We start from the raw sequence: 18,662 nt of genomic DNA, 5'->3' as shown, positions 1-18,662 counted from the left end.
CATGGCGCAACGGAGCAACCGTGCAGCGAAGGTTGACCGGCTCATCGAGACAGCAAGCAAGGGAAGCTACCGCACCCACAAAGGTGACGGTACAGTGCGGTAGTGCGACTAGGCTCCGGAAGGATGAACTTACAGTTGCGACTCAGCTGGGTCCGAGCCAAGGTGGAGTGTCGTGTGCATGGGGGTCCTCCAGGCGGTCTGCTAGCCCTGAAGATTCATGTTCAACGAAGGAAGGATGGTGCATGGCGACTACAGCGTCGGCTGCGTCATGTTTTAGCCACGCCAGCAACGATGCACAATTAGTGGAAGAACGCTGGGCGAGACGGAGACGGCTGGGCCAAGCCAATCGCATGTAGACGATGTTGCTGCTGATGGGACAAGATTGTTGGTGCATATTTCAGCGGAAGCCGTGTCGCTGGGCGCCATCACCAGTCGCCAAATCAGGGGGCCGATGAAAAGTCAAACTTTGGTGGGAGCAGGTGCAGTACCTAGTTTCGGAATCGGAAAAGACTGGGAAGCGAGGTTGCCTCCCTGCGCTGCGACGTCTCTTTCACGAAAGGCCCGTGCGCTTGACCAATCATTACTCACTGTCAGGGAGTGCATTTCTCCACCACGCCCGCAACCCAGCACCTCCTGCCTGGTTGCGCGTGCCGCCGACAAACCAAGCTGCTGGCCCATGGGTACCCAAGCGTGATCCGGGGTGGGCGCAGCTCCGCTAACACTATTGGCCACCTTGCAGCCGAACGCCTTCCAGAAATCGACATGCAACCAGCTCGTCCCTGCCAGTGCTCACTTGCAACGAGACAGCGAAGCATGACATGGGTCCTTCTAGGATGCATGCAGCATCGACATCTGCATCCGCTGAAGTCACACAGCCAACGGGCAGCACCTTAGCGGAGATTGCAGCAATTAACACATCACATTCACCCGGCACAGCGCATACGCATGCCATCAGCCTCACCTACAGGCGCCTGAAGGCAGTCTGAGCACCCAGCCGTGAGCACCCGCTTCACCCCTTGATGATCCACCCTTCAACATGGGAGCGTGTGCCGTCACTGCGGACGCCCAGGCACCCCTTATGTGACTGGCAAACCTGGTATGCCTGTTTTAGTTAGCCAGCGATGGATAAGAGAACCACTTCACCATCGCTGTGGATCACCGAGCTCTTGAAACCATACGCAGGCTGCTGACACCGAGCCACCGGCCATATTCGCTCGGGGATGCACACGAAGCAGACGAAACTAGAATTTCAGCCGCGTCTTGAATCAAGACACGGCAGACGCGAAACATCGTCGACAAGCTCCCTTTGCTGGTGGATCTATGTTCGATAGTCCTCGGTCTGCAACTGATATACGGTACTTGGCGAGGAGCTGATAATTATAGGCAGCCATTTGTACATTAACAGTCGAACACCGTCGCTAAGGTAGGTATATTGATTCCGATTGTTGCGATGTGGTGCGCTGCATTCAGTAGATTGCGACGAAAGCCTGGCTGCGCCTCAGTGACAAAGCAGCTTGTGGACCATTCTTCAAGATGCAGCTTGCCGCTATTATTGACCGACCCTGCCACTATCTGCCTCGGCGACGATGACGGTTGAGAATAATCTCAGCGGGAGAAAAAAAAAAAGGCCACCAAGGCGTCCTTAAACGACCCCACGGTGACCAGGCCCGAAACAGCAATACCGTTTTCGATAACGAGAAATCCCCGGGGCGTGGCTTGAGCAGATGCAGCCGAAGCGCCGAGAACCCTGATAGCATCCCGCCTAAATGATCGACAGCGGTCCAACGCGGGCGCAAGGATGGTTTTGGCGGTTCAAACGAACCGGGCCATGTCAGGGGGCTGGTGTCTTGCCGCCAGAAGGGGGTGTGGTAACCACAAGTGTGGCCATGCATGGATGACCATCATAACTGCGCTTGATTTGCATCACTAATGTCCATCTAGTCGCAGCAGAGCGTCCCAGTACTGGTTACCTTTAGGCTGACGCGTTCCAATAAACACTTTGGTCACACACATTCATCGTACGAAAGGTCGAGCGTAAGACACGACCTGTGGCCCATCAGTCAATCTCCAAAACTGCCACAAACATGCGCCACATACTTGGTGACCACAGATGCTGACAGCATGCCAGCCTCGACCTTCCCTCGTTTAAATTCTTCGTAATGCACCAATGAGATGCCTTGCGCCCCGTACTTCACCATATCCCACGTATCACACTTACAGTAGTCGGCATGGTTGCAGCAGTCGGCCTCGGCCGCTTTTGATGGAAGATTGTAATGCGGTCGTCCCACCTTTTGCATCACGAGACAAACCGTGTCCTTGTAAGCGCCGGCTCTTAACCCTGCACGCTTTATGGTCGATTTCATTTGTAAATCTCTACGAACGGTAGCAGACCGCAGCAGACTCTGATTTGCATCTTACCGTGGGTTGCCAGCTCGACGCGGGCGCAACCAGACATCACACAAACAAGGTCATCACAATACGCCTGCAGATATGCACTAGATGACTATCATGGTGATGCGATGCATTTTGTTGGTTCAACCAATCGAGATTGCGAAGTGCATCCAGCCGTTCAATTTCCAGGGATCCGCTTTCTGCAGGCGTGCGTTGACTCTCGAGCCAAGCGCTGCGCATCTCTGACAAGTCTCCGTCCGGCAGTCTGCAACGCGGGAAAGAAACCCTCATGACGTATTCTTCACCGTGCCACGAGACGAGTGGGTCCGAACGTGGCGTCGCATCGTGGACGACTGTTGGCAAAAGAAAGGCTGCTTGCGGCAGTGCTAGCCAGTAGCAGGAGGCAGTTCCAGTTCGCCATCCCTTGTGGTCGGTTCGTCGTCTCCAACACTTGCTGGTCAAGAAGGTTTCTTTTCTTAGCGCGAGGGACCTGAGTTCCGCAACTTTGAAAGATATTGGGTATTATGTATCATCTGGGAGCCGCTCAAGTTCTCCAGATTATGCGTGACACTTTACATCGAACATATAACTTTGCCATAGATACGCCTACCTCCGTTCCCGATACAGCGACATGCTCTGAAGCAGGTGGTGTGGAAACAGTAAGAGAAAAAAGTGGATCACTAGCTTCTATGTGCGTGTTGCCGATCCTAGCTAGGAGCTGATGCTCACAATGCGTGTTCTAGACTGCGCCTAGGGTGATATCAAAACACCATGAATTGTTCTGTGGGTCATGCTGGACTTTACCCTTGATGTAAGGATTAGCTTCGACTTGCGCATTGGGCCTGTTCGACGTTGGAACGAGTCAACCAATCAGGTCTCTCCTGACAGTCTTGATCAACACTCCCCTCGGACAGTCGGCGCCTTGATGTTGTCCTTCGTGCTTGTGCAAATGTCACCGCTTTGAATGCCTCCAGGGCTGGGATCGTCACAATCAACAGGGCCCAACAAAATTGCTAGGTCGTCGGCAAACACCGTGGAACGTAACAAGAAGGCTTGCACTCTTGCACAACTTGATGGGTCTCTCCCATGGTCCTCAAACACGAGGCTTCTGACAAGGTTACTGTTTTGGCCGTAACCTGCCGCTGCTAGGAACGCCCAGCCGACGAACACGACAGTCCTCGCTACGACGCGCAGATTCAACAGACGTCTGCAAGTAAGGTGTCACTGCATGCACACATCGTTGAATGCTTCCTTGCGATTACATCCGAGCTCGATCACCGTGATCAGCCGTTGCCGGTCGCACGCTGAAATGGCCCATCAGTGGGCGACTGGATCGGCGCATTAACTTGCAGTCAATCGTCCTCTGCAACAACAGTCTCGCTAGGATCGGGTGGGACTTGGTTTCATACGCAGGAATGTTTCCTTTTGCCGTCACTGTGATCCGGAGATGTTCATTTCTGAACTCGCGTCCAACCCCACGGCAGCCTGATCACAAGGTGATACAAGCTTCGTCTTGTGCTTGTGTGAGTGTTCTGTTCTAACAAGAAGGCGATAATCGCGTACAAGGGCGTAACAACAGAATCTACCTTCATGAAGGTTGATACCCTGGCTACATGACCACAGCGTCCGAGGATCGGACCACCTGCTGGAGGATTAATGAATATTTGCTCACTCTGCAACAAGGCCGCCATGTTGGCGCATGCAATATTCGACGCGATACGGGGCCCAATAGTCATGTTAGCTTGCGCTCCGCATCCACATCTGTATTTTTGTAGCATGAATTCCACATCTTCCGGTGTTGATATATGGCCATCTGTCCTAGTGGAGCTCGAACTCCGCTCACTACACCAGCAAACGGGCTAAGAGTTCTGGCTTTGATCCATCTGCAACCAAGCCGCAGCTGGTCTGGGACATCTTACCTTGTTACGGCGACCGAAAACAACAAATTGAGCAGAGCGACGGTGAACTGGGGCTGGCTCCTTCCACAAGAACGAGTACGACCGTGCATTTTCTTACACAGATTGCCTGCGAACCACACTATTCAATTACCAAGCCTTCTTCAGCTTAGGAACATCGTACCCTGCGGACGATTCGTCCAGGCCACACTTCCCGCGTTGTGTGCAACCACGAAGTCTTCCAGGGCTCCTTCCCCAATCGTCATGTCAAGAGCTCGTATGCACGAATGGAGTCACATGCAGGTTCTTGCCGTGATATCCCCGCACATCAAGCGCTTACTTTTGGCTTCAGAGCTCGAGACAGATCTGATCTGCCCGTGCAAAGCAAGGATACCCATTATCGTCCGGCAAGCCACAATGGCATGATATTTTCCCAGCTGCCTCTCTCATGACCGGGCTTGTTCTCCTTGTCATGTATCGGTCCAAGCCTCGAAGCAACACAACTCTTCTCTATCAGCCACACTTTTGTAACCCCTCTTCACTCAAAGTGCATTGACGACCTCCAGGATCGAACAAGGAAGTCTTTGACGCCCCAGACCGCCATACACAACATGCACGACACACAGGGTTGACTTACACCGGTGTAATCCCGCAAAGCGTCTCACTTCGGGTCCTTCTTGCTCTTCCGCCTCTTCCGCTCGCTTCATTGCTGCCCGATTAATCTGCAACTCACCGCCGGTCCGCCTACTTGCATCACCACGAAGCGACTTCGGCAGATCCGACATTTGCACGCCACGATTCAGCTGACCGTAGTCGAGGACCTTTCCGTGCTTGCCATCATGTCGAACATCTGGACCACGGTTATGGCGGGTCCCATAGAGTGTGCAAATGTCGTTACGAAACATCGAAACAACCAAACCTTGACCACTGGTCCGGGAGGAAACAAACCGAGTACGCTATGGAGCTACTACACTTACACTTGATTGGCCAACTTACTCATGATTCTCTCTGACCGCACGTCTTCATCTAAGCGGCACTAGATGATCGGCTTAGCACACACCAGATCTGCGCGCAGGACTCATCTGGGGTTGACCGCCGCAGGCTGTCTCTGGCTGTTCTCGATCATCACAAAGCGACTCGCTGACTATCTCTGCAACGCAGCCTTCGTCTTGCACATGCTTAAGCCTTACAGTTCATCTTGGGATGATAGAAAGCCACAAGTCTTCAGCGGATTGGCTTACAGCAACAGCTTACAATGACTTCTACTGTACCAAGAATACAGTGAATAACGACACAGATCCGCTCGTTTCTCCGAAAGAAAGAAATATCTTCCTGTCGCAGATCGTCCTGCAGTCTTACAACGATTTCCCGCTGTTGCATCATCTTCACAGCGAAGTGGGTCTCGACCTTCAGGAAGCCATCTTGCCCCTTCAAACCCTGAAGGCGAACCAACGCAGGTCAAGAATTTAGGCAAACGGGTCCCGCGCCGTTCCTAATCTTCGATGTTGCATGAAGATGTCATCGGTCGTAATTCTAGGCGAACGTGAAAAGCAGGTGTGTCGATCATGACGAAGACGTTGTAATGCGGGGCTTAAGGCTTGGTTGCTCCACGGACGATCATCTTGACGATAACAACGAGCGATCGCTTGGTTTTAGGCTGCAGCAGAACGAGGTCTGGTAGCGACGCGGGATGGACGGATACGCGTAATAGCTCGTGGTGTTGAGATGATGTACAAAGGTGGGTATCCAGGGTCTTGTTCAAGGTCAACAATAGGCAGGTGTACGCGCATCAAGCAGACCGTGGATTTGTACGAAGCGAACGTCTTGGAGGGCATCCATATACTGATGTTGTGTTACCACAACCCTTCTATCATTGAGTTGGATCACTTCATCACATCCTACTCTCCGTGTTACGGAGACACATAGATCAAGCATGGTTCTCCAAAGCTAAGGAGACTATCACAGTCAATTTGCGCAAATTCCACACGTCTATTTAGAGGTTAAGGACTATAGAGCATTTTGCCCACGTCAACCAGCTACCTGAGATTTGCTACATACCTTCAGCCTCCTTAATGGAAGGCGAGAATCAGCTGGTGCTGTGTCTGGCTGTCTTTTGTCGCATGACCGCCTACGCCTCGTGCTTCATGTCAAGTCTAAGCATGACGGGAAGCAGCAAGAAGTAAGTGTATGTGAGAAGCATTCAATCGGGACTGTACCGACGATCTCTTATGTGATGTGCCTTTTTTGCAGCCATTTCCAGTCAATGATGTCCAAGGTCTCGCAAGGCAGATCTCGCTCCTTTAAAACGGCAAAGGACAGCATCAGGAAGAACTGATATCGGAATTCTGACCTCGGAAGATCTATGGGGACTAGCGTAATCTGCGCCACACGTTCATGGGAGGTCGGATCGTTCGAGGTTTGTGATAGTAGTCGGACGTAGCAAGTTTTGGATGTAAAGACGACATGCTTCAAACGCAGAAGCTTCATGCTAGCAACAGCAGCAGCCTTTCGCCCGGTGTGATCTAGGTTAGACGTTGGGTTCTTGAAATAACTAAGCGGTCCATCATAATAATTGCTGTGCGAGAGCAATGGCCAAGCAGAGTAGATGCGTTGCAATGCTTGCATAGACTGGAAGACCGACCTCAAGTAGGTATTGTGTTCTTCTGTCTCCTCGGGAACATTCCAATCCGTCCAAGAGTATATGGAGACCCGGTGTATGTGAGAAGGATGTACGTATGTTCTTCGGACCAAGAGGGGAGAAGATGCCCTATCGATGATACGCGAAGGAATCTACTCAGATCTATGTTGTGATGATCTGATAGAAATAGTTGCCTTGCAGCAGTCTCCATAAAGACGGCCATGGTCGGGGAGAAGGGTGTGAAGATCTTCCAGACGACCCAGCACCTGGCTGACCGTGGGTCGGAGTCGAGGGTCATGCTCAAGTGCAGTCAAAAGATATGGACATAGTTCCACGGAGCTTCGAATGTTTGATGTCAGCTAGATCCAATAAATCGGGGTCCGAATCATCCAAGAGTGCGTGACCGTGGTACATCGATCGTGATTCTGACATCCAAGTGATGACTGCTTCTTTGTTGAACGCGTAGCTGATGTTGCCATTGCCCACTTGCCTCCAATGATCCTTCATCTCTGACAATGTGTAGCCAGCAAGGGCCGATATAATCTCATATGTCTGAAGACCCGTTACGAGCTTGGGAATTCAACACCTCTGGTGCCGCATAGCGATGCGTCCATCCCTTTGGCTCACCAGCAATAGTCGATACCGAAGTTCCAGAGAAATCCAAGCTGTTCGCGGTCAGTGTGTTGATTGTTGAACATGGCATACAGCTCACCTGAAGCCAAAGTCGGTCAGTAAAATGTCAGTACCTCGTATCAAGATATTGAGGTTTGAGGTCTTCGTGCCTAGAACTTGATGAGTACGCAGAACATACTGCACTTGGTCTGTAAGACTTAACTGATCGGATCTGTTTTACATGGAGGTACGCCAGAGCTGCACAAACACAACCTATACTTTGCTCGAGTAGACAGTCCCATTCTTCTGATGTCTCCTCCGCTTCAAGTAAGACAGCCAGATACATGTCCGACAAAGGTTGTAGGAGGATACCCAGAACCCCGCGATCTGTGTAGCTGCCAATAAGACGGACACAATGGATGTGATCAACTTTGCCATGACCGATACTTCTCGGATGAAAGCCTCCATGACTCTCCTGTGAGTATTCCATTGCTTCGGTTTTGCTACACGCTTTCGCACACATATCAAAGGTTCTGGTTTGGTCGGTAGGAACACTTCGTCAACGGTTCCGAATTCTCCTTCACCGAGAGCCCTTTGACTCCGCATGAGCGAGCCACTGTTTTCAATGCAAAGTGGGCTGGCAAATTCATTCTGTTCCATCTTCTCCATTGAACTTGCTCAAGTGACTGCGCAGGATATTGCTCTGGAATTTTGCAAATGAAAGCCGACGATCGAGGTATCCAATCGGTCGGAGAAGGAGGTTCCTGGGCATAGGCAGCCAAGCATGTGTAAGTCCCGACTCGGAAAGTCCGAAAGCACCCTGTGTGGCATTAAGGCTCTCCGTGAATAACGTCGGCAGTGTGCATGTGTTTGCCAATGGGAGGTCATCTTCTTTCCCAGTATTGTGCTTAGTGAGCTTGTTCGAAATGATAAATCCATTCATAGAAGACATGTGCACTGCCTTGACTGCGAAGCGATCCAAGTGATACGGCGAGATGTCGAAAGACCAGCTCGTGCATCTTGACAAATGTGCGGGGTTCAGGTTGAGGTAAGGCTGCATGCTGCTGTTCAGTGTCCATAGAGCAAGTTCGCTTATAACTGCCACCCGCTTGGACCTGCCAAAAGTATCGTCTTGTCCCCGCCGTATCTCGAATGCCAACCAGCCCTCACTAACAACTTCATTCCCCACACACAATGGCATTCTCTGCTCTCAACACTTTGTTTTCGCTTCTACAAGTGAATGTTCATGTCAAGCCGCCCTGAGGATAACGCAGAGATCAAACTCATTCTTGTCAAACCCCCATAATCCCTAAATTTATCGAAACGCTACCAAGATGCCTATCGAAGTCACTCGAATGACGGAAGCGGATATAGACGGCGCCATTGATACGATACAACAAGCCTTTGCAGATGATCCATATAATAATTGGGTCTATCCTGACCGCTCAAAGGTACGCAATGTCCCACCCAACCCATCACGGTACAGAGAAAGCCGAACATAAGCGCATTTCTTGGGGGGTAGTCAAAGCAAAATGGCTTAAGGCGTGTGACCTCATAGTCAAGTTGAGTATTACAAAGTACTTTATCTACAGGAGACAAGTGCCCAAGAACTGCTAAAACCTCCATGCTCTACCATAACGAGAGCCCATCCATAACCTCACACTGACACTTCTCTCAGCTCAACCTCATACGAAATCGCGTCTCCCTAACCCTCCGCTGCCACTGGGGCATATCCCACGGCCTCTTCCACGTCGCACGCGACTCCTCGAACCCCTCCAAGATCCTCGGCTGCGCGATGTGGATGCCGCCCCAGCCACCGTCCCAACCCGAATCATGGTCCCTGTACCTCTCCTATTGGTGGCTCTGGCTGAACCAAATCCGGATGAATGCCTGGTACGGTCGCGGCGGGCTCAGCATACAGCGATATTGGGTCTGGAAAGCGCGGCAGGCGGAGGCGCAGAAGGAGCTTTGGACAAGCGATAAGGGGTATTACTTTTGTAATATTGTGACGGTGTTGCCGGAGGCGCAGGGGAAGGGTGTGGGGAGGAAGTTGATGGAGGAGGTGCTTAGGATGGCGGATAAGGAGGGTGTTGGGTGCTATTTGGAGAGCTCGAGGAAGGTGCCTAATGTGCCGATCTATGAGAAGTTTGGGTTTGAGTTGGCGAGGGAGATGGAGTGCAAGGACGGTGATGGAGAAAAAGATGCAATAAAGTTGTATTGCATGCTGAGGAAGCCCAGGGAGGCTGGAGACTCGCGGTTTGGGAGGGCGTAGTGAAAGCCTGGAGGCAGTCGATAAGACTGCAGTGACTGTCAGCAAAACGTGAATGTGTCTTAGAGCTCGTCACAGCGTATACCTCGAGTCTGCGCTCGTGCGTAAGAAACCCTGGAGACTTTCAATGATTCTGCTGCAATCAAGCACTCAACGAGAGAACATCCTGGAGTCGAAGTCAAGATCTGTACTCCAGTCTGCCAAGAGACTTGCTTCCCACGCATCTGCCTTTTTAGGCCCTTCATCCCAATCCACACCACTCCACTCTACAAATACGCTTCTTGCGGCTGCATGACTACCTCCGCACTTTAGTATGCGAATAACGTCTTCGACGCTTTCAAACGCTCTTTGCGTCGCTTGGTCACCTTTTTCTTTCACAATCCTACCGACTGCCTCCACAAACTTCTCCACCGACTTTCCCACCCACCAGCCCCTAGGTGCCAGACCCGCAAGTGCAAACCACCACGCAACTAGCACAAGCGCTCGCGGTTCTCTGTTCTTGACAAGCAACAAGAAGTCCGGCATGAGAAATGAGCAGAATACAAATACACGAACGAAGAAATCAGGGTTAAGGTGGTAGTAGTACAGACTCAGGAAGATCGGGCTGAACGCATGCAACACAGGATACAGCGTATTCGCGTGCATGTCCAGGGGACCTGAGCCTGAGTCTGCATTGCTAAGTGACGCCAACAGATTCATCAGCGGAGGAGGGAGAAACACTGGTGAAGCCTCGGAGTGCTGCAGGTAGTATGTTGACGGAGGGTTTGGATGGTTGGGCGTTGTGCCTACTGCACCGACACGAGTATGCAGGTTACGATTGTCGCTGGGTTGAAAGGTTGGTGGCGGTGGCAGTATTCTCAATTCTCTGCAGATGAGAGGATAGACGGAGAGTTTTTCGATACCGGCTGCCCAGCGTAGAGATGCGAGGATGCGGAGGCCTTCGCTCATCTTCAGAAACGAGTCCATCCAGACTAGGTACGCGTCGTCCTTTGAGGTGTCCGATTCGGGTGGTGCTATTAGACTCAAAAGGAGCATGCCGGTGACAAGGACGGATTCGTAGTTTTCGGCAGTGATATTCTGGAGGGCTTTGCTATACTCCGCAAAGGTTCGTTGACGGTATACTAGTGCGAGGTTTTCGGCCTGCTTGCAAGGTGTCAGCGCATTGCTGTGGGATGCTGCGATGCTGAGAAGTGCGTAGAGCAAGTGTGAATGCGAAAGCGACAGTCGGGGAACGGAGTCTCTGTGTATCGATACAACGACCTCGTCGTCCCGCACAGTAAGCGTTTGCCATGTGAAGGTCTTGTAATGATGCAGTAGTTCGAAGCCTGAGCCAGGCATGGGTCCAGAAGCTGCTTGCGCAGCTGGTATAAGCCACGAAGGTATTGGTGTTGAAGTATCATTGAAGTCTGCCTCCTCGACTGGGACTGTGCTAGCGGGAGAATTGCCATTGCTGAGTGTTGCGTTAGATGCAGGCGATGCGGATGTTGATGCGGATGTTGGCTCATGAATGTATTCGCAGCTCAGTCTGCGTAACGAGCAGTAGCCGCAGCTTGGCTGGACTTCATCGCACTGTGTCGAATCAGTCCTTGTTCACTTGATAATCGTGTCTCATGGTCTGTCTGCTAATAACGTCGTCTTTGCTGATCTTAATATATCCAGCCTCGATAGAGAGTCTGTGTCGTTGGGCACCTCAACAACAACCTATGAATCTTCCATAACCTCGAAACTCTTCAAAGCTGAGGGAAATAGCACGCAATCTAAGGAGATGCTTTACCTTGACTTTCTTCCGCTTACATGTTACGCATCCACCACGAGACTTGCGGTGCGCTTTCTTGCTCACATATCCCGCACTACGACGTGTCATCATGAACTGGGCATGATCTGATAGTGATGAAGGTCTTTGGGCGTTGGATGCATGTCGGTGGAGATGTGCAGCAGCTATCAGGCGTCCAGAGGCATTTACGAGCAGCATCAACTCATAGCCAAACACCTACGTCATGGACGCGCCGCGAGGCTTCAGCATTGCCCTTGCGTCCAGGAACTTCGACAGCAAAGTCCATAGCATGGCGATTGCCGAAAATTTATCTGACTGCCTTCACGAGTCTTGAGTCGCGCAGATACTATGGGATTATTGAAGCAAGTGTGAGAAGGTGCGACCGGATCCGAGCACCGGAGCCGAGGAGACCCCAAACGTCAAATCATCTCACCTCAGTCCGGCTCCGACAGCTTCACCTTTGCTCACGTCGAACACCGTGTCAGATTCCTGAGCTTAGGGGGCATCTGCTCGCACAGCTAGAGTATGTCCGAGTATTATGGTATCCTTTCTTCAGACGTGGTTTGACACGGCCTGCAATTCCAGCGTGGCATAAGCGCTAAGTCGTCTCCACGATGTGTCCACGATGCCCTACATGCTCCGTATATGGGGCCTACGTCCCTTCTATCAAGCTTCTCTGTATCATCGCATCTCAGACTTTCCGACCGATCATCTCGTTGTCTTGTCATCTTATCTTCTCCGTACCTTCTCAAACACAGCAACCATGAACATCTCCACCATCAACCCGCCCCCACAGGCTCAAGCCCTACTATCAGGCGCTCATAAAGTGTCAACCTACGAAACTACAGGCGGTCTCGTAACTGCGCAATTCGCCGAGCACAATCTGTCACTCATTTCACCCATTCAGGACGGCTCTATCATCCACGACAACGCATGCGGCTCAGGCACCGTCAGCCGCCTAATCCTCTCCTCCCCTCGCGCACCCAGCAACATCAAGATCCACGCAACAGACATTGACCCACCCTTCCTCTCCGCGTTGCAATACTCCGCAAAACAGCACACCTGGCCCATCTCCGTCACCAACCAAAAAAGCGAGTCCCTCTCCTTCGCAGACAACACATTCACGCACTCCCTCACCAACATCGCCATCTTCTTCACCACCAGCGCCGGCCTCGACGGCGCAAAGGAAATCTACCGTACCCTCCAACCCGGCGGCACCGCCGTAGTGAACTGCTGGGCGCACGTAACTTGGCTCTTCCCCGTGCGCGCCGTGCACGAGACCATTCGACCGGGCAAAGTCTTCCCAACACCCGTGGTCGCATGGCACGATGGTCAGCATATTCAAGCAGTGATGCAGGAAGCGGGGTTCAAGGAAGAGGATATGAGGATTGAGAGGAGCGATGCGTGGGCGGTGGTGAAGCGGAGTGGGTTGAGGGAGTGGGCGGAGAAGAGTTGGGCATATTTGGGGGGGATTGCGGGGTGGGTTGAGGGGGATGAGAAGACGTGGGATCAAGCTGTGGATAAGCTGGTAGAGCTGTTGTTGGTACAGCCTGGGACGGTGGTGGAGGGGGATGAGGTGAGGATGAAGGCTAGCCAGTGGGTTGTTGTTGCAAGGAAGTAAGACGAAGGCGTGTAGGTTGTCAGCGAGTGTCGAGGCATATGGTCTTTTCAATAGTACATTACTCTATCAGACATCAAGACTTTTGAGCTTCAAAGACCAAGCAGAATCCATACAATGCTTGCTTTTGGGTCGTGACGGTTATAGTGTACACATGCTTTTCAGCATCTAGATGCAACCCGCTCTTCTCGTAATCCAATACAAAATAAGAATCCCTAAATCATCTTCAATCTGCTATTGCTCTCTCCTACAAGCACTTAGCCCATGACCATACCCTTGAGGCCGGACATGTCGCCCTCCTTGGCGGCGATCTCAAAGTAGCCGTAGATGATAGTGACAGCAAGCAGGATACCAGTTCCGCTGCCGAGAGCACCGAGAAGGTCGCTGCCGACGGAGAGAGCACCAATGCAAGCACCACCGAAAGCGGCAGCAGTGGGGATGACACGCTTGAGCTCCTTGTACATGGACTCCTCACGGTGACCGGCCATAACGAGACCCTGCTCCTTCAGCTGCTTAGCGACATCGCGAGGGGATGAGCCAGAGACCTCGATCCAGGTCTTGGAGAAGACAGCGCAGGCGACGAGCATGTAGACGATGAAGACAGCGGTCTTGAGGGGGTCGGAGAGAGCCTCGGTCATGCTGAGAGGAGGGGACCTAGATCCGTTAGTAACTAATGGTTGCAGGCTTGGAGACAAAGGCGTACATGTAGTAAGCGATACCGGAGGTAGCGAAAAGCTGAGCAGAGCCCTCCTTAGGCTCCCAGACACCGATGAGCTGGACAAGGAGGTTGTCGGAGAAGCGGCTGTACAGCATCTGGCTGAACAAGAAGACGTTGGAGGACAGAGCCGACTGCAGCATAATGGGCATATTGGAGGTGTAGAACAGGCGGACGGGGTACGAGCCGCGGACACCACGCTGGCGAGCAGACTTGACGGGGATCTCAACGCGGAAACCCTGGAGGTAGATGACAGCGCCGAAGACGATGACGGTCGAGATCAGGTTCATGACGTTGGGCAGGTTCTGGCGGTAGAAAGCCTCGCGGAGAGCGACAGTCTTGTCGGGCCAGGTGAAGAGCAGGTGGACAAGCGCAATGATAGCGCCCTCGAACTCGGGACCACGGCCAGTGTTGATGGTAGTGGGCGAGAAAGCCTTCCACATGATCGACTCGCAGATGTTGGTCGCAATGAAGAGCGAGATACCGCTGCCAAGACCGTAGCCCTTCTGCAGCAGCTCGTCGAGGAGAATGACGATCAGACCGGCGATCATGAGCTGGAGAACGAGGAGAACGCAGATACCAGCACCGAGGTCAGAGGGCTGTCCGTAAAGACCAGAGATGACATAGACGACGGCCTGACCGAAGGACAGGAGGATAGCCAGGAGCTTCTGGGCGGTCTGGTAGAGCTCACGGTCGGACTTGAGGTCGAGGTTGACGTCGATGAGGTGGGTACCCGCGAGGAGCTGGAAGACCATGCCGGAGGTGATGATGGGGGTGATACCCAGCTCCATCAGTGTTCCTCTGTTACTGGCCATCATCATACGCAGCCAGTAGAGCGGGTCCGAGGTGTCAGAGGAGACAATGCCGTACAATGGCATCTGGCTCATGACCAGGAAGACCAGCAGCGTCAGACCCGTCCATACCAGGCGGTTGTTGAAGGGCACCTTGCTCTCGGGGAGCTGGATCTCGGGGACGAGAGGGACGAAGGGTTTGACGAGATCGAGGAACCGGACTATATGCTTGTTAGCTGTGGCTCAATGTATCTCAACTGGACCAGGTCGCGCGCATAGCTGGGTGCAGCATCGCGCGACCAGGAATTGCGGGCGCTGCACTTACGGCCGCTCATGATTGCGAGTCTTGGGGCCCAAGAGAAGCGAAAAGAGACAAAAGGAAGTGAAGAAGAAGGGGTCGTAGGCGACGCTCGAGATGGGTGATGGAGAGGGGGGTCCAGTGAGCTCTTTCTAGCAACGTGTTCGAGAAAGAAGCGCCAAGCATCCGGCTCGCTAATTGCGGAGAGACAACCCCTGGCCTGCTTTCACCCTTCACGCCTCCACTCAAACAGAGGCCACGCTGGCTTGAGGTGGAGAGCTTCGTTAAGATTCCATGTCTGCTGACCTTTCACTTGCCGATGGCCTTCACTTTGAACACTACAAGAACCGTCTGGCCCGTGCGTCGTGGGAAGTAAGGCTGCTTACATACTACCACTGCCACGAAGCTTCACAAAAATGTTTACAAGATACATCGAGACAATGCAGAAAGCGCAAGCATACCGAGGGCCTCCACGTTTTAGTATATGTGAAGACCATTGATCGATGACCCGCTGAAGCTTGAGGAGCGACGCCTTACTTCTCAGCGTCAAGCTTCAGGATACTCATAAGAAGCAAGCACGAGATCTGACACTGCTGTCTACCAGATAACAACACTGAACACTAAGATCTGAGTATCTCGACTACCTCCAGCCATCGTCCAAAACGCGAGGAGTGACCTCACCGTGTCAGCTCAAACAGGGTCTAGTGCATCCATCTCATTGGTCAATACCGCGAATGCGAATTTAGCGTCAAAAGCAGTCAGCCTTGCAGTCCTATGCGAAGGAGGCAGTTCAAGAATGTACGTGCTTGTTCTACAGCCTCCACAAGCGAGTGCGAAAGATACACCTCCAACATGACTTCATTGAAGCATTTCGCATTCGCAAGGACCTCCTGCTTCATCAACACCAAGTACATAAACTGCACCATGCTTCACTGCAACACACAGCATCGTTCTGCATCCAATCCTCCTCAATAACAAGCCTTGTTGTATGATATACTCGTACCGACATCTCCAACACATCCACTTGTCCACCATACCAAATCCACCACCATGGCAAACCCCCCCTCATCCCCCTCCTTCGACTGGAAAATGTACCGCTACACGCCCATCCTCCCCCTCGCCACCCTCTTCCTCGCGCTATTCTCCATCCTCACCCTCCTTCACGTATACACTTACATCCGGCACCGCAAGACTTCCATCATCTACGTAATCCTCGGCGGCATGTGTAAGTCCCCTCTTCCATTTCCATCCGAACTTGCGTCTGGTGCTGATGCTTCGATAGGTGAGATTGCAGGTTTCGCCGCGCGCATAGGAAGCCATTACGACAACACAGCATGGGCGCCGTTCATTGTACAAGGCACACTCCTCCTCGTCGGCCCGCTTTTCTTCGCTGCAACGGTGTACATGATGCTCGGGCGGGCCATCCGTCTCGCCGACGCATCGTCCGCGTCAAGGATAAGCCCGAGGTGGTGCACGCGGATCTTTGTTGCGGCGGATGTATCGACGTTGACTGTTCAGGGTCTAGGTATGTGACCATCAAGTCAGAGGCGAGGGAGGGAGTGTGCTAACGGGTATCAGGGGCGAGTTTGATGGGCACGATGAAACTCTCCCTCGCACTGGTGGGTGAGAAAGTCGTCATCGCCGGTCTGGCACTGCAAGTTGCCACCTTCATCGTCTTCCTCATTGCCGCTGTCGATTTCCACGTCCATATGAATCGTACTTCGAGAACTGGAAACGACGCAGAGAATGAGGCTTGGAAGAAGATGCTTCACATTTTGTACGCACTGAGCACAATCATCCTGTTTCGCTGTGTGTTCAGGCTAATTGAGTATGCGATGGGTAACGCAGCGTATCTGATAAGTCATGAGTGGACGCTGTACGCTTTTGATGGGGTGCCGATGTTGGCGGTGCTGGTGTTGTTGTTTGTATGGCGGCCGAAAGAAGCGAGTACAGGCGTGACGAGGAAGGTTAGTGAGTCCAGCGATGGGGAGATGGGCGTTGTGAACAGTCGGTGAGGAAGAAATGGGGCAGACGTGGTGTTGTTCTTGGTGGGAAGTGGGATACGTTACTGTCCTCTGATGCTGTTGTTTTAATATTGTATTACCTTGCTATATTGCAGATACAAAGACGTGAGGAAGTTAGAAGATTAAGTCCTTGATAGAATGTCACCCGTATCTTCGATCTTGGATGCTGCTGCCACAATCGCTGTCATGCACTATGTAGATGCATGAAGTTTGCCAATCTCGTAAGCAGGGCTTTCTCTGCCTTTGATGCTGACTTCAATTTGCCCGACCAGCGGCTTGTCTGGCGAGGCAGATGTTATGGTATAAGTTGGGCTCGAAACTCAGGCAGTTGTTCTACTACTGACACAGCTCAGAGTTTCGAAGTAGATAGTCACGCCTGGAGCTTGGTAGCCCGGTCAAGTGCTATATCGCACATGGCCTGAATGGCTTCTTGTCGCTCGGCTTTGATGTCGCCCCCGTCGATGCGGGTGCGCATGTTCTCCATTATGACGGGGCGTGGGCGCCCGTTTACGAATACGCTGGGGTGTGTCAGTGAGTTATGCTCAAAAAGAAACGATGCTCGCGCAGAGAGCGCTGGAGTGTCATGAACGTGCATCATAAATGGGCGTTGTGGAGGTCTTAGGTGGCTGCTTGCACGTAACTATGCTGAAGCTGCTGGATGAAGGGAAGGAGACAGGACTTACACATATCTCAACCCCGGAAACTTCGCCTCATACTCCCTATTCAGACTCTCCAGCTTCTCCTTCTCTTCCTCGGCGCCCTGATGTAACTGCGCCTGCTCTTTTCTGCTCTGCTCGCTCTCGACCTTCTTCTCGCCGAGGCGTGGATGCGAGCACAGAATCTCTGATAGCTTCTTCACATCTTCTGGGCTATCTGAGCTCGCAAGCGCCTTCAACTGGGCATTGACAGCAGTGATCAAAACCTCATAACTCGAAAACGTCGTTGACCGCAGCACGGGCAGTGTGAGTGCATTGAGCGGGAGTGAAGGCTCGAAGAGCAAGTCCAGCACCGTCGTCAACTCCGAATCGGACGCATGTGGCAACGTAGACACGGGAGGAAGTGATGTCATGTTTATCGATTGTTGCAGAACTTGAGGCGGGAATGGACGTGTTGAGAGGTTCCGTTCTGAAATCGTCGAAGCTACAGCTGCGCGATGGTGGGGATACGATGCCGTTAAAAAAGGTGTGACGCCGGCCGCTGCCGTCCGATGCAAACCACTGCCATTTTCAAGCCACAGGTATCTCCACAGGTACCAGTACGTCGTGGCAAGGCTTTTAGTGGTGAATAGAGGGGTGGGTTGGATGCCTGCTGCAAGGGGGTGGAGAGCTCTTCTGGGGCGTATCGATAGCTTGAGCGCGGTTGGAGGGCCTGTCCTGGTTGCTGGTAGCTTTTCTTGACGCCGGATAACCGTTCCTGAAAACGTTGGCTGTCGTGAGAAATAGCTCTGCTTGCTGGATCAATTGGAGATTGAGGCCATGGATGGAGCTTGCAGAATGGCATTGTTGAACAGTCGTACAAAGGCAATGATGAGCTAGGAGGTAGTCAAGCGAACAATCAAAGTCAAAGAGTGATGCATCTTTCGATCGAGTTCCTCGAGTCGAGAGCCGCAGGGCCATCCCAGGCACGCACGCACGATC

At 52.4% G+C, this 18,662-nt stretch overlaps 8 protein-coding genes across 8 annotated transcripts; 4 read left to right on the top strand and 4 right to left on the bottom strand.

The window, feature by feature from the left end:
- Positions 1-3,861: 3,861 nt before the first annotated feature.
- BU25DRAFT_62733 (uncharacterized protein) lies at positions 3,862-4,783 on the top strand. Its single transcript, XM_033711974.1, has 2 exons — positions 3,862-4,585; positions 4,639-4,783. Exons 1-2 carry the CDS (start codon positions 4,197-4,199, stop codon positions 4,736-4,738), a joined length of 489 nt encoding a protein of 162 aa, XP_033561580.1. The 5' UTR covers positions 3,862-4,196; the 3' UTR covers positions 4,739-4,783.
- A 2,860-nt stretch (positions 4,784-7,643) lies between these two features.
- On the bottom strand, positions 7,644-8,324 carry BU25DRAFT_62755 (uncharacterized protein). Its single transcript, XM_033711975.1, has one exon. The coding sequence runs from the start codon at positions 8,203-8,205 to the stop codon at positions 7,810-7,812; it is 396 nt and encodes a 131-aa protein (XP_033561579.1). The 5' UTR covers positions 8,206-8,324; the 3' UTR covers positions 7,644-7,809.
- Positions 8,325-8,731: 407 nt separating this feature from the next.
- On the top strand, positions 8,732-9,918 carry BU25DRAFT_410990 (acetyltransferas-like protein). The gene is made up of 2 exons (XM_033706439.1): positions 8,732-8,987; positions 9,215-9,918. The coding sequence occupies exons 1-2, from the start codon at positions 8,871-8,873 to the stop codon at positions 9,806-9,808; spliced, it is 711 nt and encodes a 236-aa protein (XP_033561578.1). The 5' UTR covers positions 8,732-8,870; the 3' UTR covers positions 9,809-9,918.
- On the bottom strand, positions 9,766-11,723 carry BU25DRAFT_410988 (uncharacterized protein). The gene is made up of 3 exons (XM_033706438.1): positions 11,580-11,723; positions 9,891-11,374; positions 9,766-9,834 (listed from the first exon to the last, which is right to left on the bottom strand). Exons 1-2 carry the CDS (start codon positions 11,667-11,669, stop codon positions 9,956-9,958), a joined length of 1,509 nt encoding a protein of 502 aa, XP_033561577.1. The 5' UTR covers positions 11,670-11,723; the 3' UTR covers positions 9,766-9,834; positions 9,891-9,955.
- Positions 11,724-11,884: 161 nt separating this feature from the next.
- On the top strand, positions 11,885-13,154 carry BU25DRAFT_440162 (S-adenosyl-L-methionine-dependent methyltransferase; the record flags this gene model as incomplete). The annotated part of the gene is made up of 3 exons (XM_033709154.1): positions 11,885-12,120; positions 12,428-13,003; positions 13,129-13,154. The coding sequence occupies exons 1-3, from the start codon at positions 12,105-12,107 to the stop codon at positions 13,152-13,154; spliced, it is 618 nt and encodes a 205-aa protein (XP_033561576.1). The 5' UTR covers positions 11,885-12,104.
- A 116-nt stretch (positions 13,155-13,270) lies between these two features.
- BU25DRAFT_410986 (SecY protein) lies at positions 13,271-15,295 on the bottom strand. Its single transcript, XM_033706437.1, has 3 exons — positions 15,029-15,295; positions 13,901-14,924; positions 13,271-13,851 (listed from the first exon to the last, which is right to left on the bottom strand). The coding sequence occupies exons 1-3, from the start codon at positions 15,036-15,038 to the stop codon at positions 13,455-13,457; spliced, it is 1,431 nt and encodes a 476-aa protein (XP_033561575.1). The 5' UTR covers positions 15,039-15,295; the 3' UTR covers positions 13,271-13,454.
- Positions 15,296-15,846: 551 nt separating this feature from the next.
- On the top strand, positions 15,847-17,120 carry BU25DRAFT_410984 (RTA1 like protein). The gene is made up of 3 exons (XM_033706436.1): positions 15,847-16,226; positions 16,284-16,526; positions 16,580-17,120. The coding sequence occupies exons 1-3, from the start codon at positions 16,091-16,093 to the stop codon at positions 17,014-17,016; spliced, it is 816 nt and encodes a 271-aa protein (XP_033561574.1). The 5' UTR covers positions 15,847-16,090; the 3' UTR covers positions 17,017-17,120.
- On the bottom strand, positions 17,082-18,576 carry BU25DRAFT_368339 (uncharacterized protein). The gene is made up of 2 exons (XM_033703894.1): positions 17,709-18,576; positions 17,082-17,543 (listed from the first exon to the last, which is right to left on the bottom strand). The coding sequence occupies exons 1-2, from the start codon at positions 18,092-18,094 to the stop codon at positions 17,396-17,398; spliced, it is 534 nt and encodes a 177-aa protein (XP_033561573.1). The 5' UTR covers positions 18,095-18,576; the 3' UTR covers positions 17,082-17,395.
- Positions 18,577-18,662: the final 86 nt, after the last annotated feature.

Source organism: Macroventuria anomochaeta (genome assembly GCF_010093625.1).
Source record: "Macroventuria anomochaeta strain CBS 525.71 unplaced genomic scaffold BU25scaffold_17, whole genome shotgun sequence".
Taxonomy (NCBI): Eukaryota; Fungi; Ascomycota; class Dothideomycetes; order Pleosporales; family Didymellaceae; genus Macroventuria; species Macroventuria anomochaeta.
This window is presented reverse-complemented; position numbering and strand designations above follow the sequence as displayed.

What these genes read in the sequence shown, in the direction of transcription:
- BU25DRAFT_62755 (XM_033711975.1), bottom strand. Translation starts at nt 8,205, where the DNA reads ATGGAGAAGATGGAACAGAATGAATTTGCCAGCCCACTTTGCATTGAA.
- BU25DRAFT_410984 (XM_033706436.1), top strand. Translation starts at nt 16,091, where the DNA reads ATGTACCGCTACACGCCCATCCTCCCCCTCGCCACCCTCTTCCTCGCG. An exon ending in CGTAATCCTCGGCGGCATGT is followed by an intron (nt 16,227 to 16,283) that starts GTAAGTCCCCTC and finishes ATGCTTCGATAG; the next exon opens with GTGAGATTGCAGGTTTCGCC. An exon ending in GTTGACTGTTCAGGGTCTAG is followed by an intron (nt 16,527 to 16,579) that starts GTATGTGACCAT and finishes AACGGGTATCAG; the next exon opens with GGGCGAGTTTGATGGGCACG.
- BU25DRAFT_410988 (XM_033706438.1), bottom strand. Translation starts at nt 11,669, where the DNA reads ATGACACGTCGTAGTGCGGGATATGTGAGCAAGAAAGCGCACCGCAAG. An exon ending in GTAAGCGGAAGAAAGTCAAG is followed by an intron (nt 11,375 to 11,579) that starts GTAAAGCATCTC and finishes GATTCGACACAG; the next exon opens with TGCGATGAAGTCCAGCCAAG.
- BU25DRAFT_62733 (XM_033711974.1), top strand. Translation starts at nt 4,197, where the DNA reads ATGGCCATCTGTCCTAGTGGAGCTCGAACTCCGCTCACTACACCAGCA. An exon ending in ATGCACGAATGGAGTCACAT is followed by an intron (nt 4,586 to 4,638) that starts GCAGGTTCTTGC and finishes TTTTGGCTTCAG; the next exon opens with AGCTCGAGACAGATCTGATC.
- BU25DRAFT_368339 (XM_033703894.1), bottom strand. Translation starts at nt 18,094, where the DNA reads ATGACATCACTTCCTCCCGTGTCTACGTTGCCACATGCGTCCGATTCG. An exon ending in TTTCCGGGGTTGAGATATGT is followed by an intron (nt 17,544 to 17,708) that starts GTAAGTCCTGTC and finishes GACACACCCCAG; the next exon opens with CGTATTCGTAAACGGGCGCC.
- BU25DRAFT_410986 (XM_033706437.1), bottom strand. An exon ending in TCCGGTATCGCTTACTACAT is followed by an intron (nt 13,852 to 13,900) that starts GTACGCCTTTGT and finishes TAACGGATCTAG; the next exon opens with GTCCCCTCCTCTCAGCATGA.
- BU25DRAFT_410990 (XM_033706439.1), top strand. Translation starts at nt 8,871, where the DNA reads ATGCCTATCGAAGTCACTCGAATGACGGAAGCGGATATAGACGGCGCC. An exon ending in TCTATCCTGACCGCTCAAAG is followed by an intron (nt 8,988 to 9,214) that starts GTACGCAATGTC and finishes CACTTCTCTCAG; the next exon opens with CTCAACCTCATACGAAATCG.